This window comes from Protopterus annectens, chromosome 14.part0 (assembly GCF_019279795.1).
Source record: "Protopterus annectens isolate FY-2018-M chromosome 14.part0, PAN1.0, whole genome shotgun sequence".
NCBI lineage: Eukaryota > Metazoa > Chordata > Ceratodontiformes > Protopteridae > Protopterus > Protopterus annectens.
This window is the reverse complement of record NC_056748.1, coordinates 768,377,684-768,397,410: the sequence shown is the minus strand read 5'-3', so window position 1 is coordinate 768,397,410 and position 19,727 is coordinate 768,377,684. Positions and strand designations below refer to the sequence as shown.

The following is a 19,727-nucleotide window of genomic DNA, read 5'->3' as shown; positions in this document are numbered from 1 at the left end:
TAAAAATTCGGTTACAAAAGATGGGTTATCAACAATCTACACTTTCCTGGGAATTTATGATCCTACATATTCCTCCGAATAATTTGGATAAATCCCAAATAATTATACTGATAAATATTTTCTTGTTAATGAAACTTTATATAGCTACAAATTGGTTGAACCCATCCCAAACTTCATGGGATAACTTTAAAGGATTAGCGATGAAACATATTTTAGCTCACAAATTGTTAATTAAGGATCATAGGAAAAACATAAATAATCCGAAAATATGGGAAAAAATTTTAATATTCTGTTGGTTTAAGATTCCAATCCACTTTAACCCCTGGACATGTAAGTGTATATCTGTGTTTAGCATCAATTATCTGTTTAGATTGATCTTGTTTAATTGATGGAAGCATTCATGTATATAGTGTATATATTTTGTAGTAGCATTTAGGCTTTGTTTTATTTTCTTGGGTTTGTTTATGTAATATTGTTAGTTTATTCAGAAAAATAATAAAGATTGATTATGGAAAAAAAATAATGCAACTATTTTCATCTTCTGGCTTCCAACACCTACTCTTGGCATAATCACATTCTTATAGGTTCATAGGTTCATAGGCTGATACTAGGCTATCTGCCCTAGGGCATTTATAAGCCTAGCCAGAGTGTGTTTGGCTTTCGCCACCCTTTTAGGTTAGTTGACTGTGCCTCTGTATAGTAGGTCACAGAAGGTAGCCCTTTTAAGGTTAGTTTACTGTACCTCTGTCAAGCAGGGACACAGAAGAGATCCCAGGGGTAAAATTACGATCTCCCATCCACTCGTCAAGATTTCTCTTGAAGAGAGTCAGTGAGGGGCTCTGCCTAACATGGATTGGGATTTTGTTCCAGAGTGAGGGGAGCCTTTGGGATATGAATCTGTCCCTCCAGCATGTCCTATTTATTTCTGTGCTGAGGTTTAAGTCCCTGGAGAATGTAGCTCTAAGGGATTTGGATTTCCTGAGGTGAAGCATGTCCATTAATTCTGGGTTGGACATGGCTTTATATGTCAGACACAGATCACCTCTGAGTAGGTGGTACGCAGCTGAGTAGAGCTGGAGTTTCTTTAGCCAAACTGCATAGGGCATCTGTTTGAGACCCTTGATCTTCTTGGTGAGATACTTTTGGGGTCTTTCCAGTTGCTGAAGGTGTCGGGTAAGGTACATCCCAAACGGGGCATTGTACTCAATTATGGGCCTGATAAGTGATGAGTAGAGGGGCACAATGACCTCTCTTGATCTAGATGTGAACCCTTTCGTGATAAGGTGGGCTATATAGAAGGTCTTTCTAACCACTTTGGCGACGTGATTGTCAAAGGAGAGATTGCTATCTAGTTGGGTCCCCAAGTCCCTAATTACTTCTTCCGTACTTAATGGATTACCACCTATGTGGTAATTTGTGGGCACTTTGTTTTTCCCAAAGGGGATGACTATGCACTTTTTGGCATTTAGCTTTAGGCCGTGGCTCTGGCACCAGTTATCTGTCTCTGTGAGACCCTTTTACTATAACCACCCAACTGTCCTCTTACAATTGCAACTATTATTTTCCTCACCTCTATACTTACCACACCTTGCCTTACCATTAGTAGTCTGCATTTTTACTGATTGCTCTTCTTGAACTGTTTCCATCTTTGGTCTCTGACTCTTTTTGGCATCCAAGTACATAGAGTTTGTTCTCTAGTTACATTGCCTACAACTTCTCTCTCCTCCCCATCCCTCCTATATCTTTCCCTTGTCCTATACTTCCAGTTTCTAATCTCCCTCCAAGTATCTCCCTTATGCTTTTTACTATTCCCCATCTCACGATCCCCGATTTTTAGCCTGTTCTCACACTGTACAGCTCTAGCCCCACCTATGTCACCTGCTTTCACCTTACTGTCCACCCCTATCCACCTCATAGCCTCTTCCATCCCTTAAATATCCTCAGCCCCGGGCTGCTGTCCATTCTTGCCCCCAGCAAGTAAGTGATCTGTTGCCTTTATCTGTGTAAATGTTGATAGTTATCTGTGAAAATATACTGCCTTGTGTTTTTAATTGTATTTCCTTCCTTGCTGTTGAATTTAATGTGTACTGTGTTAACTATACTTGAACGCCTATCTGTAGTTGAGTTACCCACGTGGAGCTGATCTAGGCTTCCCCTACTGCGTAGCGAAAGCTCAGTGGTAAGAGAGCAGCATAATTACCCTAACACCAGCTAGTAAATGGCATAAACACCCAGTAATTCTGTAACTTGATTGTTTTAAACAGTGCAGAAGCACTTTACTGAGTGGTCTCCGGTGAAATACTAATAGAATCAGCATTACTTCACATAAACACCTAGTGGCTCTGTATTTTGGTTGTTTAAACTGTGCAGATGCAATTTATCTTTATAACACATGCATGGTTATAATGGGACCGTCCTGAAGACTCTTACATTGTCAGACTTATTACATAGCGAGTGTATGTAGCCTTCCCTACACAAATGCTGGGTCATAACAGTTTCTCATCTAACCTTACATTGATGCTATTTCTATTTGGAAATGGCTTGAACGTTGCTTTCTCCAGCTCGAATTCCTAGTATGCATACTCGCACATGGATCAAACCAATTATGTGTTGAATTGCTAGCAGAGAACCTTCAATTAAACCCGAGCTTAGTTTCTAAAGTACTGAATAGACATTTAGCCGCTCACATAGCCAGTGAATGACTCATATTCAAAGCGCTGTGAGTGGACAGCTAAAGCAGGTACCAATCTTATCTAATTCCATAAATAACTTGAATTTATATGATAGTAAAGTGCTTAGGAGTGGTGATCTATGCTATGCGGTTTGGCATTAGTGTTTATTTTTAAAGTGTTGTAGCCTCTATGCTATACGGTTTAGCATCGGTGCTTATCTTTCAAAGTGTTGTAGCCTCCGTGACCTGTTTTACTTGGACAATTCCCATACATTTGTGTACTTTACTAAGAACAGGAAATAACTGTATTCTCTAACTATGCTATTCTAGTCAAGTATGTGTTATACCTTGCGTAGCTGTCCTTTGAGAAATGCTTACTATGTTATAACTACTATCTGCATAATAGAACCACGGTAATACTATTGTACTTTCTGGTTAGTCTGCACCTATTGTGAACCTGTAGTTGTGTCTTCTAGAGTTTTCCAGCACTACTTCTGGTTAAATACATGCACATAACTAACTTAGACAAAAGTACATCTAACTTGCAATGTTATCCCATGATATCTGTTTGCTGAGTGACTGAACTGATGTTTTTTTTTTTCTTTAATTACTCAGGATATATTATTACTGTTCTTATATACTAAGGGCCGCCTGTTAATTTTTCCATCTATATTTTTCTCTCTCTCCTAAAATGTTCTCAGCTCTTCAGCTTGCTATTCCTGAACCAGGACATAAGTACCTGCCTACCTGACGACTAAGGACCCATTCAAGCTACCTGCAGTCTCATCCTACTGCCTTCATATCCCTGTACCCTCTCAGGAAAGGAAGCAAGAAAGTATGTTATTAACTAAGCCTGGCACTAAAAGCATACATCAGTAATCTAACACTTCCAATTGGTTTAAAGAATGCTTCCTAGCCAAGACAGCCAGCAGCCTCACCCCCCCCCATCCTTTATACAGTAACAGTATTCCTTTCTCACCTTTATTCTTTCCCCTTTAACTGAATATATTACCTAGAAGGAACCTCTGTTGCAATATAATATCTGTCCACTAGGTGGCACCAGTATCCATTCCTACCTTATAAGCCTATCCTATAGTTTATAAGTATTTTCATCTTCTGGCTTCCAACACCTACTCTTGGCATAATCACATTCTTCCTCTTACTTTTACTATAACCACCCAACTGTCCTCGTACAATTGCAACTATTGTTTTCCTCACCGCTATACTTACCCACACCTTGCCTTGCCATTAGTAGTCTGCATTTTTACTGATTGCTCTTCTTGAACTGTTTCCATCTTTGGTCTCTAACCTGCTCCGTTCGCCCTGCAGGCTCACTCCGCTCCCCTACCCTGCCCCCTATTTCCACCTTCCCCCAGCACACCTACATTTATTCTTCCCATACTCCTCCCACTCAGCATAATTAACTAATCAAAGTTCTCTCCTCATCACCCCACCCCCTCTTACACCTCCCACTAATCCACTCCACTATTCCCCTATACTTCTCCCACTCTTAGTCTCCTCCCCTTCTCCTTGTAAACAAGTTTAACCCTATCTCTTTCCATACCTCTCCTCTCTAATAGCCAGTTCATTTCATCTTAACTACTCCCTTCAATACACCCCTGGTCTAGACATGTCCTTCCCAATCCTCTATACCCTCCGGGCTCCTTGTTCCCTTCTTGTACTCCTAATTCCACTTTACTGTGCTAATTCTTACTCTTCCAAAGCACCTCCATGTCGACCTTCTACTCAAACTATTCCATACACTCACCTGCAACCATATTCATGCACTCATTTCCACTCTATCTCCTCTTCTCTTATTCCACTTAACCCACTGCACCTATTCTATCCCAAACACTTCTCCACCACTACTAAACCTTTTACTCCTAGACTACTACTAGCTCCATCCAGCTTCCTACTATATAAACCCAAATGGCTAAAAGTTATCTCCTATAATGTCCTAGCCTTAGCTGGAGATATTCATCCCAACCCGGTCCTTGTCCCACCACAAACAACATCTTCCCCCCACCCCCTTCTTGCCCCACTACAAACAACCCCATGCCCCTTTCCCTTCTTCTTCTGTCTTTTCCCACAACATTCTTAAGTTCTTCACAATGAATGCCCAGAGCCTTAACAACAAAGTACATCAAGTACAAGCTTGGATTAGCCACAACCAACCTGACATCTTAGCCATCTCTGAAACCTGGCTAAAACCCCATATCGCCAACTCCGAAATCTTACCTCCTGGTTTCCATATCCTCAGAAATGACCGATTAAATAAAAAAGGTGGCGGCTCTGCTCTAATATACTCCAACCTTCTTACCTTAATCCCTCTTCAAATTCCAACCCCACAATTTAAAAATACTGAACTAACAGTCGGTCTCCTATGAATGAATAAACATAAAAATATCTGCATTATTTCCCTATATATCTCCCCAGGTGACATCTCTACCCTTGAAGATATTCTTCATTGGGCCTCAACTGAAATCAAGTATGAAACTTACATTCTAGGTGAAGTTAATATCGATTGGAATAAAATCAACACTTTCTCTCCCTCCCTATCCATTAACCTCTACAACTTCACCCAAGTAATCTACTCAATCACTCGTCCTAACAAAATTCACCCCCCAGGATCCATCATAGACTGGATCCTAGTCACCCAGCCAAACAAAATAAATCACTCTGGCACTATCCCAGACACCTTTAATGACCATCTCCCTGCTTTCATTCATCGCTCAGCTACTTCCACCCCATATCAGCACCATTACATTCCCACTCACAATCTTAACAACTTTAACCCCATAACTTTCTCAAATATTTTTAAACAAATGAATTGGCAAATCCTAAATACTCTTCCTCTTGACGAAGCTTTAGAACATTTCAACTCTGTCTTCCTAGACACTCTTAACTCCCTAGCCCCTCTAAGAAACAAAAGAATCAAAGCTAATGCTGCTCCTTGGCTGTCCAAAGAAACCAAAGAAATCATGCATCAGAGAGACAAATCCTGGAAGTTTTACCAGAAGAATAAAATGCCTATTACCTTGCTCCAATACACCCAACTCCACAACTGTGTAAAAAAACTAATCACCATGGAAAAAAAACTACTACAATAAGCTTCAGTCCAACAATATTAAAAACTGTAAACAATTCTGGAAAACAGTTAATTCCCTTCTCCATCCAGGCTCCAGGAATAATCCCTGCCCTGACCAAAGTATAACTGACATTGAACTAAGCTCGCATTTCAACTCATTCTTTACAGAAACCATTGCTAACCTAACCAAAACATTCCCAAACAACAATCCACATATCCCTCATTCTTCACCTTCCAACAGCCCTAATAACTATTCAAGCTCAAACCAGTCTCAACCAATATTAGAAAAAGGCTCCTATCCAAACTAAAGCCATGCTCTAATGCCCCTGATAACATACCCTCCACCTTCCTCAAATGTGCTGCTGATGGTATTGCATTCCCAATCAGCATCTTAATAAATAGATCCTTAAAAGAATCATATGTACCCAAACTCTGGCATTCAGCTTACATTCTTCCTCTTCACAAAGGAGGCAAAAACACCAATATTTCTAATTTTCGCCCCATTGCCCTACTCTCTCCAATTTCCAAAATTCTACAAAAATGTGTCCACCACCAACTCATGCCTTTCTTAATCCAGAATCAACTCCTTACACCCACCCAATACGGCTTCCACCCTGGCCCTAGCACCATAACTGCCCTACTCTCCTTCCTAGAAACAGTCAATCAAGCCCGAGATTCTGGACTCCTAGTATCCACAGTTCTCCTAGATTTCTCTAAAGCATTTGATACCATCTCCCACAATCACCTTCTCTATCATCTATCCAACCTTCATCTCTCCCCTAATACTTTATCCTGGTTCTCCAGTTACCTGTCAGACAGATCTCAAGCAGTCAAATGGAAGAACTACACCTCTTCCTTCTTACCAACCCCCATCGGTGTACCTCAGGGATCCATCCTCGGTCCCATGCTTTTCAACATCTTCATTAATAACCTTCACACTGCCATCCCTGACACAACAGTTATCCAATACACAGATGACTCAACTTTAGTCTGTGTTGCCTCCAACCTTCCTGAACTACTGTCTAAAACCCAAACTGCATTTTCAACCACTGAGAACTCGATGCACCAAAACCGCCTCTCTCTCAACTCAATAAAATCAAAAATACTACTTTTTCCTCCTTCCAGGGCTTTCTCTTATGACAAAAATGCTTTCAAAGTCCTTAGCCAAACAAACGTTGCTATAGAAGTGGTCCCTTGTGCAAAACCTCCTGGTATTACCATAGACGAACACCTCAAGTTCGATATCCACATTCAACAAAACATAAAGAAAATCCACCAAAAATTAGGTATGCTCTATAGGAATAATCCCTTTCTCTCCAACTCCACAAGGCATACCCTGGCAACTACCTACCTTCTATCATCCTTATTATACAGAGCCCCTCTTCTAACAAATCTGACTTCTTCCACCACCTCCAAACTTGAAAATTGCTATAATAAGATCTCTAAATTTGCCACTAAATCCAAAAATTCCACTCATCATCGCCTTACCCTACAATCTCTGAACTGGCTAGATCTCTCTAACAACCTAGACTTCATACAACTCACCATTCCTCACAAACTAATATTTCATCCAGATAAATGCCCAGCCCTAACAAACATCCTTCCCCCATACATACCAAATAGATCTCTGAGATCTGAACACCAAAATTTAATTTCTATCCACAAACCCAAATGACCTGCTGGCCAGCTTCTCCACTCTTTCTCACTAGACAAGAAATGGAATTCTCTCCCTCCTTTACTTAGGACTATACCAAACTCAGAAACCTTCAAAACCTAGCTTTTCTCATATCTGTCATCCAAATGGAAATGTTCATGCTTTCACCCTACCTAAATTCAAGGGAATTCCCCAAGGAGTTCTTTATACTCCTTGCTCCCACCTTCCCTCCAACTCATATTTCTATTCTCCTACAATCTTCTCAAGCTCTCAGTAACTGACTAAGCAATCTCTCACTTGATTTCAAGTATGTATATAATGTAAATAGCAAATTACTTCTATTGACTGCACATCAAGTATATACCTTACTTATTTGAATTAACTACATGTAAATGGTATTCCCTCTACTAGTATAATAACACAAGAACCTTAGATCTTTCATTATAAAGACAATTGATCATGCTTGCTAACTGTGTTGTATGCTGTACTTTGTATGCATTTGCTTTTCCTTACTGTATGGATATTGTATTGGATATGTATTATACCTTAATAATTATGTAACCCTTACTGTATTGCTAATGGAGGTTTTATCCCTGGGCCACCACTGAAAACGGGCTCTTTCAGGCCTAGTGGACTTCCCCGGTAATCAAACTGAAAATAAATAAATAACTAAATAAGTCAACAAGCTAGTAGGTGTAGGACTGATGAGATACTCCCATAACTGTGCTCTTCCCACACACAGGTGGAGACAGTGAATCCCAAGCAAAGTCTGGTCCCTCAGAGCCCCTAGCCATTCGGTGGAAGACTAGACCATTTGGCCTACTGCCTGTCCTCTAACAGGGAATGTATGTATACTAGTTCTGGCCTAGTGTATTAATTGTCTCTGTATCTCAGTCTCTCAATCTGGTTCTCCTTCATACATCACCTGTCCTGTCTCCCAAGCACCCTCTAGTCTACACCACTCTATGTTCCCTGGCTCTCATCCTAACACTTTCTACTCCCTCTCACTGACTGCCTACACACAAAGTTGGTGAACCATCCCTGACAACGTTATTCTCCCACCTCTAGCTGTTCCATTCCTCCACTCTTCTATTCAAAATTGTATTCCCCTACATATAGGACATCTTAGTCATTGAGCAGTTTCTCTATCAGCTTCAGTACCTATTCTACTTGCCCCTCTGCCTATTTCCTGCTAGCATCTATAAAAAAAAAAACCCTTTCCTCTCTTCTCTATCATTCTGAGCTCTAATCTCAAAAACAACTTACCTTACTGATTGTTTTTCTTTTTCATCTCACAGTGCTGTACAAGTGGACTGGGCCATCTTTTTATTCCCTCCCCTATTCCCTGCTTAAGTCACAAAATAAATATAAACAACACACATACACAGTTCCCGCTGCTACACTCATCTCCCCCTTAGCTGCTACCATGATGCCGTGTGCCATTTAAATATACATCCTGGTTTGGTGCCTTCCCTTTTCCACAATTCCCTTCCTCGCCATCTTGATCAACCCAGAGTGATGTACAATTGCTGTTCTGGACATTGAGACCTGCAAACGTTAAAGTAAGCTTTATTTGGCCTTTTATCTGCTACTGCTGTTTATCTGGTTTCTAGTTATACCACCAATGTTAAATGTTTCATTTACTTATTTTTATTATGCTTGTCAGCATCTAGTATATGCTTAGTTGGTCACTCTGCTGAATTGGTCAGCTGTAAGAGTTCTAAGCTGCTATATGTATGTTTTCAGGGGAATTAAGCTGATGTTTGTACTGCACTTTCTTTCTTTTGCTGTATTGATCTCCCAGGAAGTATATCATTATGCTGCAGCATTTATGAACTATCAGCAACTGTTTTTACACTAAATAGTTATTGTGTGTTCATACCATTTGTTGCTCATTCTGGTGCTATAATTTAAATTGCTCTGCTTAAATTTGTCAGAGTTTTGCCATGTTTCCTTGCCTTTCACTGCCTCTGCTTAAATGTGGCAGTGTTTTTGCTGTGTTTTCTTGCCTTTCACTGCATAGTGATATTGCTTCATAAATGGAATGAACACTTCAGTTACTTGGTTTTCAGGGGTAGTACCCATGGAGCAAGGTATCTACACCAAGTAGCCCAGTGTTCTCTGCCTTATAAATAGCACAGTCGCAGTATAAGACCTACAGTCAAATATTACTGCTTCAGACCCAAGAATGTTTCTTTTTATCTGTGCTGCTTCCCACACTGTATGGGCTAACCATCTACGACCTAGTCAGTCATACTATGCCTGTCCTATCCATATGAACATCTGTTAATACCTATGTGCAGTCTCCACTGCAGATAGAGTTTGCAAAACATAATTTGGACTGCTCTGATAATTCTCCTAGTCTGCTTCTCATAACCCTATTTTTCTCCCCAATCCGATAATTGCCTAATACCAGCTATAGCCATTAGATAGTGCTATTACCTTACAAGGAACCCCCAAGTCCATAGCTAACACTATCATATACTCTAGCTCTTAACTACTCTATATCTTCTCATTTCTTCTTAGTTTAACAATTCAGTTAACTGTTGTTCAGCCTCATTGCAGTCACATTCACACGTACCTGGCACTTATGCCTCATACCTCTCCTAGCCAAGAGAATGTCTTTTTTTAAATATCTTAAACTCAAATGGTTAGACAGTGCTTTCCTGATGCAGTATCTGAGCTCCTCACTGTCATGTCATAGCAAATGTAGCAAGCAAGACTTGGTGTGCAATAAGTAATTGTGATACCTCTGTTCCATAATAAGCAATTGGTAGTCTGTTCTATTTCCTATTTGTATTTTCCGGGTGCCACTTAAGCCGTGCATATATTAAGTGTTGTTTATACCTTACAGTTTTTCAGCTACTTCCCTTAGTCTACTCAGCTGTCCAGTCCGACTCTATTATCAGCATTATTTAAGTTAATATTATCTATTATCGGTATTGTCATAATTAATATTAGCATTACTGTTTTATTTTCTTTTTTCTCTGTTAACATTCACTCTCTCTACTGTTATTAGGAGATGCTCCCATAACTGTGCTCTTCCCTCACACTGATGGATACAGTGAATCCCAAGCAAAGTCTGGTCCCTGAGAACCCCTAGCTATTTGGTGGAAGACTGGATCATTTGGCCTGCTGCCTGTCATCTGACAGGGAATGTATGTGCACTAGTTCTGGCCTAGCGTACTAATTGTCTCTGTATCTCAATCTCTTACTCTGGTTACCCTTTGTACATCACCTCTACTGTCTCCCAAGTACCTTCTAGTCTACACCACTCCATTTTCCCTGGCTCTCATCCTAACACTTCCTACTCCCTCTAACTGATTGCCTACACACAAAGTTGGTGTACCATCCCTGACAACACTATTCTCCCACCTCTAGCTGTTCTGTTCCTCCACTCTTCCACTCAAAACTGTATTCCCTTCCATATAGGACATCTTAGTCATTGAGCAGTTTCTCTATAAGCTTCAATACCTGTCCTACTTACCTTCTGCCTCTTTCCTGCTAACACCTATAAAAAACTCATCTTTCCTCTCTTTTCTATCATTCTGAGCTCTAATTTCAAACACAACTTACCACACTGATTGTTTTTCTTTTTCATCTCACAGTTCTGTACATGTGGACTGGGTCATCCTGCTCCATTCCACCCCACTCCACTTGGGCTCACTCCATTCCCCTATCCTACCCCATTCCCACACACCCCATATCATTTACATTTATAGTTAACCGTACCCCACCCATAATTAACCTACCAATCAACACAAGCTCTAGTTAGTAAACCCAACTGACCTACTTCAATATATCCAATTAACCAACTCTCCAATCAAATGTGCTACAATCATCCTACTTTCTATAATAGTAATCTCTTCCCCCTCTCCACAGCCTTCCCTGGTACCTCTGCACTTGTCGCATGTTTATAATGTCACTACTAACGATGACTACATTCCTCCTTCCTCCTTCTCTATCTCTTTTGCTCCTTCTACACCTTACATCACTTCATCCAACTCACGCACATTTTATAATCACCTCTATCACTTCTATGCAATCCCCCAATCACAAATCTTACTCCAAAATATCTTCTAGTCTCTATTCCACTAATATATTGCTATCCCTCAAACCTTCAATCCTTTCACAGACACAGAACATTCTATGTACAACTCTCCTCACAACACAGTACAACTCTAATCGCAAACTGCTACCGACAAAACAGTCAGATACTACCACCACTCTACCCCAATGTGGGGACATCCACCCCAACCCCGGACCTACTCCATCTGCCCCCCCAAACCTCATAAATCCCTAAAACTCAACACCATTAACATACAAAGAATTAGAAACAAAATCCCAAACTTCCAGCCTGGGTATCCCATTTTAGACCTGATATAATTGCCATAACCAAGACATGGCTAAAGCCATATATAAAAGATACCTAGTTCCTCCCTCCAGGTTTCTCCTGTTTAAGATCAGACGGACCCTATAAGAAAGGGGGAGGAGTTGCACTTCTCTACCCTAACTCTTTTACCATCATCCCCTACTCAAACTCTAGTCCCCATTTCTCTGCAGCTGAACTCATCATGGCATATCTAAAAATGAACAAATTCAAAAGTATTTGCTTGGTAGGCATATACATCCCACCAGATAACAATATTCCCATATTAGAATAAATCTTAGCATGGACCTCAAACAATATCCACAATGAAACAATAATTCTAGGTGATGTTAAGATAAACTGGCTAGAACATATAACTCCCTCTCCAATTGAATCCATCAATCTCTATAACTTCACTCAGCTCATTACTAGTGTAACCCGGCCTAGAAATAACAACAACAATGGTTCCATACTCAATTGGATTTTAGTATCTGACCCCAACAAAATGTCCTCTGCAGGAACTCTGCCCTGCAATATTAGTGACCATCAGCCTGCCTACATAACATGCAGTGCCTCCACAATTTTACACCATCACCAATACAAACCCACCAGAAAACTAGGTAATTTTGACCCAACAAACTTCATCAAAACATTGGGTAAAATTAATTGGAGCATTCTAAAATCTTTACCCCTTGATGAAGCTGTTGAATTTTTCAATTCGACATTCCTAAGTATACTCAATAGAATGCCCCCCTTTGAAACAAGAGAATAAAAACAAATCATGCAATCTGGCTTTCTAAAGAAACCAAAAAACATATGACTACTAAAGACAGAACATGGACAAAATGGCAAAAACGTAAACACCCCATCGAACTCCAGCTATTCAAACAGCTCCACAATCAAGTAAAACGTCTAGTCATCAAAGATAAAAAAACAATACTACCTCCATCTCCAAAACAACTGTAACCACAATCCAAAAAGATTTTGGAACTCAGTCACTACTCTACTAAACCCTGGTGCCAAAAGCAACACTTGCCAAATCCTGACAAACCCCCAGCTGACATAGCTTCTCTTTTCAATTCCTACCTTATAGAGACTATATTCAAACTCAATGCCACCTTTCCTCAGACTAGTCATAATAACGACCCAATACCAACTCATTACTTCTCAACAAGCTCTTCTCCCCAGCCTTTTTCTCTCTCTCCTATTCCTACCTTCACTATAACTAAGCTTTTGCTAAAGCTCAAACCCGTTAGTAGTGCCCCAGGCAATTTACTTCCTGAAAACCTACAAATTCCAGCCAGATCTATCAGCTACCCCATCAGTATTCTCGTAAACAGATATATCCAAGAATCCTACGTACATTCCATCTGGAAAAAAGTCTACATCATTCCCTTACACAAAGGTGGCAACAGTACAGAAATCTCTAATTTCTGCCCTATAGCCATACTATCCCCCATTTCTAAAATAATGAAAAAATGCATTCAAACTCAACGTATGAATTATCTACTCCAAAAACCAACTCTTTTCCAACAGTCAGCATGGCTTTCACCCTGGACACAGCACTATATGTTAATCACATTTGCAATGATGGTAAACATGTCTCTGCACTTTTCCTCGCTCTCTCTAAGGCCTTTAACACCAACTGTCATTCTCTCCTCCTCTCTAAGCTCTCACACCTAGACATGTCCACTCCCATCCATGACTGGTTTACCAACTATCTTACAAAGAGACAACAATCTACCAAATGGCTACACTCCCTCTCACCCTCACTCACTACTTCCACTGGATTTACCCAAGGGTCCATTTTAGGACCTTTTCTTTTCAGTATTTTCATTAACAACTTTCACTCTGCTCTTACTCATGGATCTGTAGTACAATATGCAGATGATTCTACAGTCATCTGCTCTGGCACCTCAGAAATAGAACTTCTGACCGTGACCCAAAATGCTTTCTCCTCCACCAAAATCTGGATGACAAATTATCACTTCACCCTTAACCCCAATAAAACCAAACTCCTGATCTTTACACCCCAAAAAACACCACTCTTAATGAATCAGAATTTATCATTTACTCTTCTAACAAAACTGTCATAGGGGTAGTTGCCCATACCAAGCTACTCGGTGTCACTATAGATGATAACTTAACATCTGACCTACACATCCATAACATTAAACAAAACTCACCAAAAACTCGGAACCCTTTGTAGACAGAAACACTTTTTAACCTACTCTACTAGAAAAACATTTGCCCTAACATTTCTTCTACCTTCTCTCCACTATGGTGCATTCTAACAAATATCCAGTCCTGCTTAAAAAACTAAGATGGACACTTGCTCTAACAAATTGCTAAGTTTGTGACTAGTGCAAAATATTCTTCCCATCACTGTTGTTCGTTACAATCCCTGAACTTACTAGAACTCCCACAACACCTCACATACATACAACTATCTACAGCACAAAAAATGGTCTAGAAACCTCTTGAATGCCCAGCCCTTGCTCCCTTCTGACTCTTTATCAACCAAACTGGCATCTCAGATCTTAAAATCAATCTCTTACCCAAGTAAATAGACAGAAACTCCCTGCAATTCAGTATCTCTACTATTTCACTGTAGCCAAACTCTGGAATGCTCTTCCACCTCTTCTCCAGACCATTAATAGTGCCCCCTTATTCAAAAGGTCTCTATGTCAACATCTCTCTTCTCAATGGTTCTGGCCATGCATTATCTCCAAATCCTCTATAACCTGATTTCCTGATAGACTCCTCCTATCCCTGTACTCATCATTATTCTCCCATCTTAAGTGTCACCCTTGAAAAACGCCTTCTGACTCATTCTGACTCACATGGTATAAGAAAAATTGTGTAGTTATCCCCACTTTAGTTTTTGAATATTGTATAAGTTAACCACATAGTCTATCTGTTTAATTTGTACTATATAAGTTTATATGTGTATAGCATATCTGTCTTTTCTGTGTAACTCTTTATATACTAGATACCTTTCCATGAATCTAAGTTTCCTTCACAACTTCTAGCCATATAATTGTACAATGTTCCAAGTGATTCTCTTGTTTGTTGCTCTTTGTAAATTTGCTACACTTTGTAAACACTATTTTAACAAATTTCTTTTATCTTGTATTTTGTTTGTGGAGCTTTTCTCCCCAGTCCTCCACTGAAAATGGGATCACTTCAGCCCAGTGGACTTTCCTAGTCAACAAAAGCAAATAAATTAATAAAAAATAAAATACAATTTTATTGTACTGCACATTCATAGCTAAGCATGTTTGTATTTGACTATTCCTATATTCTGATAGTGCTGAATAATAATCTAGGTGTAGAAATCATTTCTTCTATTGTACTGCACATTAGTAACTGAGCATTTAAATATTTGACTATTATTATATTCTGATAGTGCTAAATAGTAATCCAGGTGTAGGAATCATTTATTTTATTGTACTGCACATTTGTAGCTGACCATGTAAGTATTCGACTATTCCTATATTCTGATAGTGCTGAGTAGTAAGCCAGTGAGCAGTCAGTATTAATAATCTACAACTTCTTCAACAAGTGATTTATAATCTCTGCTGTTCTCTTAACTTTATTTTTAGCCTGTGTGTAACTGTGAGTGGATGTTAACATGCTGGACTTCTTTGCAGTGAAAACTTTTATACTCAGTACTAACAATGTGGGGCCCATCATCTAATACATCTGCATCTAGAATACCATGTCTTAAAAATACTGGCTTCATTGTACCAATCACACCTTTACTCATAGTTTCAGTTTATTTCACATCTTCTGGAAACTTTAAATAGTCATCACAGATCAGGTATACCATGTTTTCATAACGAAACTAGCCTGTCAAAGTCCTATGCCACAATCTGCCTGGAAATGAATAAACCAACATTGCTTCTCCCCTGGATTATTATTGTGATATGATAAGGTTCCTTTATTGTCATTGTATATGTACAACACAATTTGTAGCAATCCTCCTAAGGTGCAATACAATACAATACCAAACAATACAATATAATGCAATGCAGTAAACAACTAAGTTATTGCACTGGGGTGTATTGCACATGAAAGGAATAAAGTAAGGTGCATAAGAATGTAAACATATGCCTTACAGTGCAAATGCCTATTATCTGTACTCAGTGTGTGTTTAGCATTGCTCAGTTCATGTATGGCCCTGGGATAGAAACTGTTCTTAAGTCTGTTTGTCCAACATGTAAGGGACATGAACCATCTACTAGTAGGCAGCAGCTAAAACAGGTGATATCCATGGTGAGAAGGTTCTTTCAAGATGTTGTTTGCCCTGCTGAGACAGCAAGAGCTGAGGAATTCCCAAAGATGGCAGTGAGCAGCCAATGGTCTTCTCATCTGAGTTCATGATCCTTTGAAGGGCCTTCCTGTCTCCGTCCGAGCTGTTGGCATACCATGTGGAAATGCAGGATGTCAGCACACTTTCAATAAAACAGCAGTAAAAAGACACCAGTAGCTTCTCCTCCAGGTTGTTTTTCCTGAAGATCTTCAAGAAATGAAGTCTCTGCTGTGCCTTCTTGACTGCCTCCATGGTATTTATGGACCAACAGAGATCTTCCGCCACATGAGCATTACACAGTGTGGTTCCAAACATTTTACTCTACATGTACAGACATTCTTACTAAAAAATAATGACTCGTGTTTTCTTTCACTTGATTATGCCTAGATGAGATATACTTATTCTATTAGAAAAACAGTAGCTATTTTTCTTCCTATATGGCTGTCTTCTTTTCTAGCCACTCTTTCATGCCAACATATTTAAGAATTTTCATTTGTGAATTTTCTCCAGTATATTTCCAGAACGCATTAAACTTCATGTTCCTTAGGTAACTTCTAGTATAACTCTAAGCAGATCTTTCTGTTCCTTTATTTATGAATGACTCAGCACATCTAAGATAAATATCTTATTTCCTAGCTTATGATTCCCTCTGGGGTCATAAGGCTGTAAAGATAAAGGTATTTGTTGTAATGTGGGTGCTGTCTTGTACAATAACTTCCTGAATATACTCTACAACTGCTTATGGGGACTCGCTACTTGCTATTCATTCACATAAATAAATTGAAGAAACTTCTGACAAACACACATAATTTTATCAGTAGCTTTGTTCAATCTAAGCATATATTTTCTCTGTCTGTCTGTATGTCTGTAGGTACATGTTTTTGATCCACAGACAACAAGATTATATTCTTGCAAAATCACTGCAACAATTTCATTTTGACACATCTGTTTGTAATGGTTTACTCTCATCAAAATAGTTCATTGCGGGTGGTCTAATAAAATTAATATTTCAGCAATTCACTTTTTTTGCGGTTCACTCAAATATTATTCCATGCCTATTTCACTAGTTTCTTTAATAATGCACTTATTTCTGGTATATTCAAAAACTTGGAAAGCCATTGTTTCTGCACTCTATTGTCATGACAGCACTCATTGCTAAGCTAAAATAATAAAAAAGCACAATATAACTACAGAAACGAACACTCAGCGTACCTCTCAACTGTCCAGATTTTTCCAGATTGTCCAGATTTTTAGCTCATGTTTTTGGTATGTTCCCCATAAATCGCTGAGGATTGGAGTTAGAAAATAATGACAGATGTTTCAGTTTCAGACTTCATATCCTTCAGAAAATCCATGTTAATGTAAAACTTGTTGTTCTATCAACTTTTTAAGTTTGTAAGAGCAATATTTAAAAATTGTCCCTATTTTTAGGCCATTGCCCCCCCATTATTTATTGCTTTGTCCAGATTTCTTGCTCTAAAGTTGAGTGGTATGACACTCAGATTAGATTAAGTTAAAACAATACTACATGGTACCAGACAGAGGATTTCATAATGACATCAGCACTCAGACACAAACAGATTACATTCTTTGTGGTAACCATATAGCCATTATGTGACTTACACATGATAGTTATAGTAGCTGCAGACTCCGCAATGAGTTACTACAACCTAATGATAATGAAATGTGTCAATCTGTATTTTAGTTCTTGTTGACCTATGTTCAGGCTTTCTGATATTTTGCAAATTTGTTTTAAATTAAGATACGCTTAATTCATAAAATATGCATAATTTCTAAAGCATAGCTACCCGGTGGTGTGAACTTTGGCTCTAGATGATTGTCACTGTTGATTTGACACACTGATCAATGTGAAAAGGTGAGAAAAAGGGGTTGTAGAGAGATGGCTGTGCATTTCTATGTCTAAAATGTTACCATTGTGCTAATAAACTTTGAGGTAACCACTACCCCAGATCTTTTGTAATGGTGTCTTTCTATTGTTCTTAAGATGTCTTTCTTTTTCTCTTCTAGCTTCTCCTGTGGCATTCTATGTAGGACTCTCTGAAAGAACAGACACCAAGAAAATGGTGAGGTTTGATCGTCTGCTTCTAAACTATGGGAATAAATACTCTCCGGAGGAAGGCTACTTCAAAGCTCCATACAGGGGCGTGTATATGTTTGCTTTAAGTTTAAGTTCTAATAATGGTTCCATCCTGGGTCAACTCATCACAGACGGCAAGCAAATCCTATTACTTCAAAGTACCACCAAAAAGAAGAGGAATACCATTCCTGTGACCAACTTTGCTCTACTGGAACTGAAAAAAGGACAAGCAGTTTGGGTCGAACTGTCCCAAGCCTCTGTTACAAAAACAAGTCTACCACAGGTCACATTTGGAGGATTTTTGTTGTTTAGGACATGAAATTCAAACAAACTGAATATTTTGAAGCCTTTTAAACACTAATAGACATGTGTCCTACAACTAAGAACACAAGGACTCATCACTGTAATATACTGTAACTTAATTTCAATAGAGTGATTAAGTTTTAATTATCTGTAAGTTTCATAATCATTTGATCAGTTGATCAGCAAAACAGATTTGGAGCCGTGTGTAGTAGGAAAAGAAAATTGTTCAGTAGAATCAAAAAACAATATATTGCTACCAGGCTCCTGAACAAAGAATATGCAAACCATAACTTATAAGTAGTCATGTGTGTGATTCTTCTTGAATGATACAACTTTATCAGATCCTACTTTACAAGGTCAATAACTTGATATTCTAAAATCCCAGACTGCAAGTCTATCAACTTTCCTAAGATATATCAGTTCATTCTGGATATTGTTCATTCACTCCTGTCAATGGCATTTCTAATCTCCTCCAAATTACAGTTCACAAAATGGACAAGAACTTTAACTGACAGTATGATTCTGAGAGAATAAAGTCTTTATTCTGCCTGGTGCAGATCTTTTTTTTAATTATTGTATTTGTATGCTTTTGTTTCAATTTTCTCAGTAGTCAGAGATAATACAATGAACAAGAAATCAAAGATTTCAAGCTCAGCACAATTGCAAGTGCCATGCTGGACATCTATCGTCTCTGTGTCTGCACAGAAAAATCCTATAGCAGTCCCTTAACTATTACCATCCAACACTCACACTGTATTTCATATGAGTAAGGTCAGGTATGTATTATTATAACTTATTGTATTACATTGCAAGATTCTAAGAGAAATACTTAGGATATTATTTTTACATATAATGTGGTTATTTTTTATTTCTTTAATGATATAATTTATGTGGATAGAATATAGATAAACAGTGATCATGAAACAAATGCACCAACATGTAATAGATGTATTTTATTAAAATGAAGGTAAAAAAGCATTATGTCTCTGTATCTAACAATGTCACCCATAGAAACTGTGCCAGAAATGAAAAGCATGTGAAATAGATTTGTATCTTTTTATTCATTAGTTATTTTATGAAGGAGCAGTGTTTCATTTCTTCATTAGGAAACTGCAAACATATATTCAAGAAAACACCCCATTAGAATTCTTTAGTCAGCTTTTAAGTCAGTATTATACAATGTTTCTAAATTCCATTCATCTATCCACAACCTATTTTTTTTTCCATTT

The 19,727-nt window shown here is 38.7% G+C and overlaps 1 protein-coding gene across 1 annotated transcript in view; it reads left to right on the top strand.

Annotated features, from left to right (window-relative positions):
• Window positions 1-19,476, top strand: part of MMRN2 (multimerin 2) — a 275,720-nt gene extending 256,244 nt beyond the window's left edge. The window contains exon 7 of the mRNA XM_044056501.1: window positions 18,126-19,476. Coding sequence (XP_043912436.1) covers window positions 18,126-18,514 — 389 coding nt within the window. The 3' untranslated portion in view covers window positions 18,515-19,476. The remainder of the gene's footprint in view (window positions 1-18,125) is intronic.
• The last annotated feature ends 251 nt before the right edge of the window (window positions 19,477-19,727 follow it).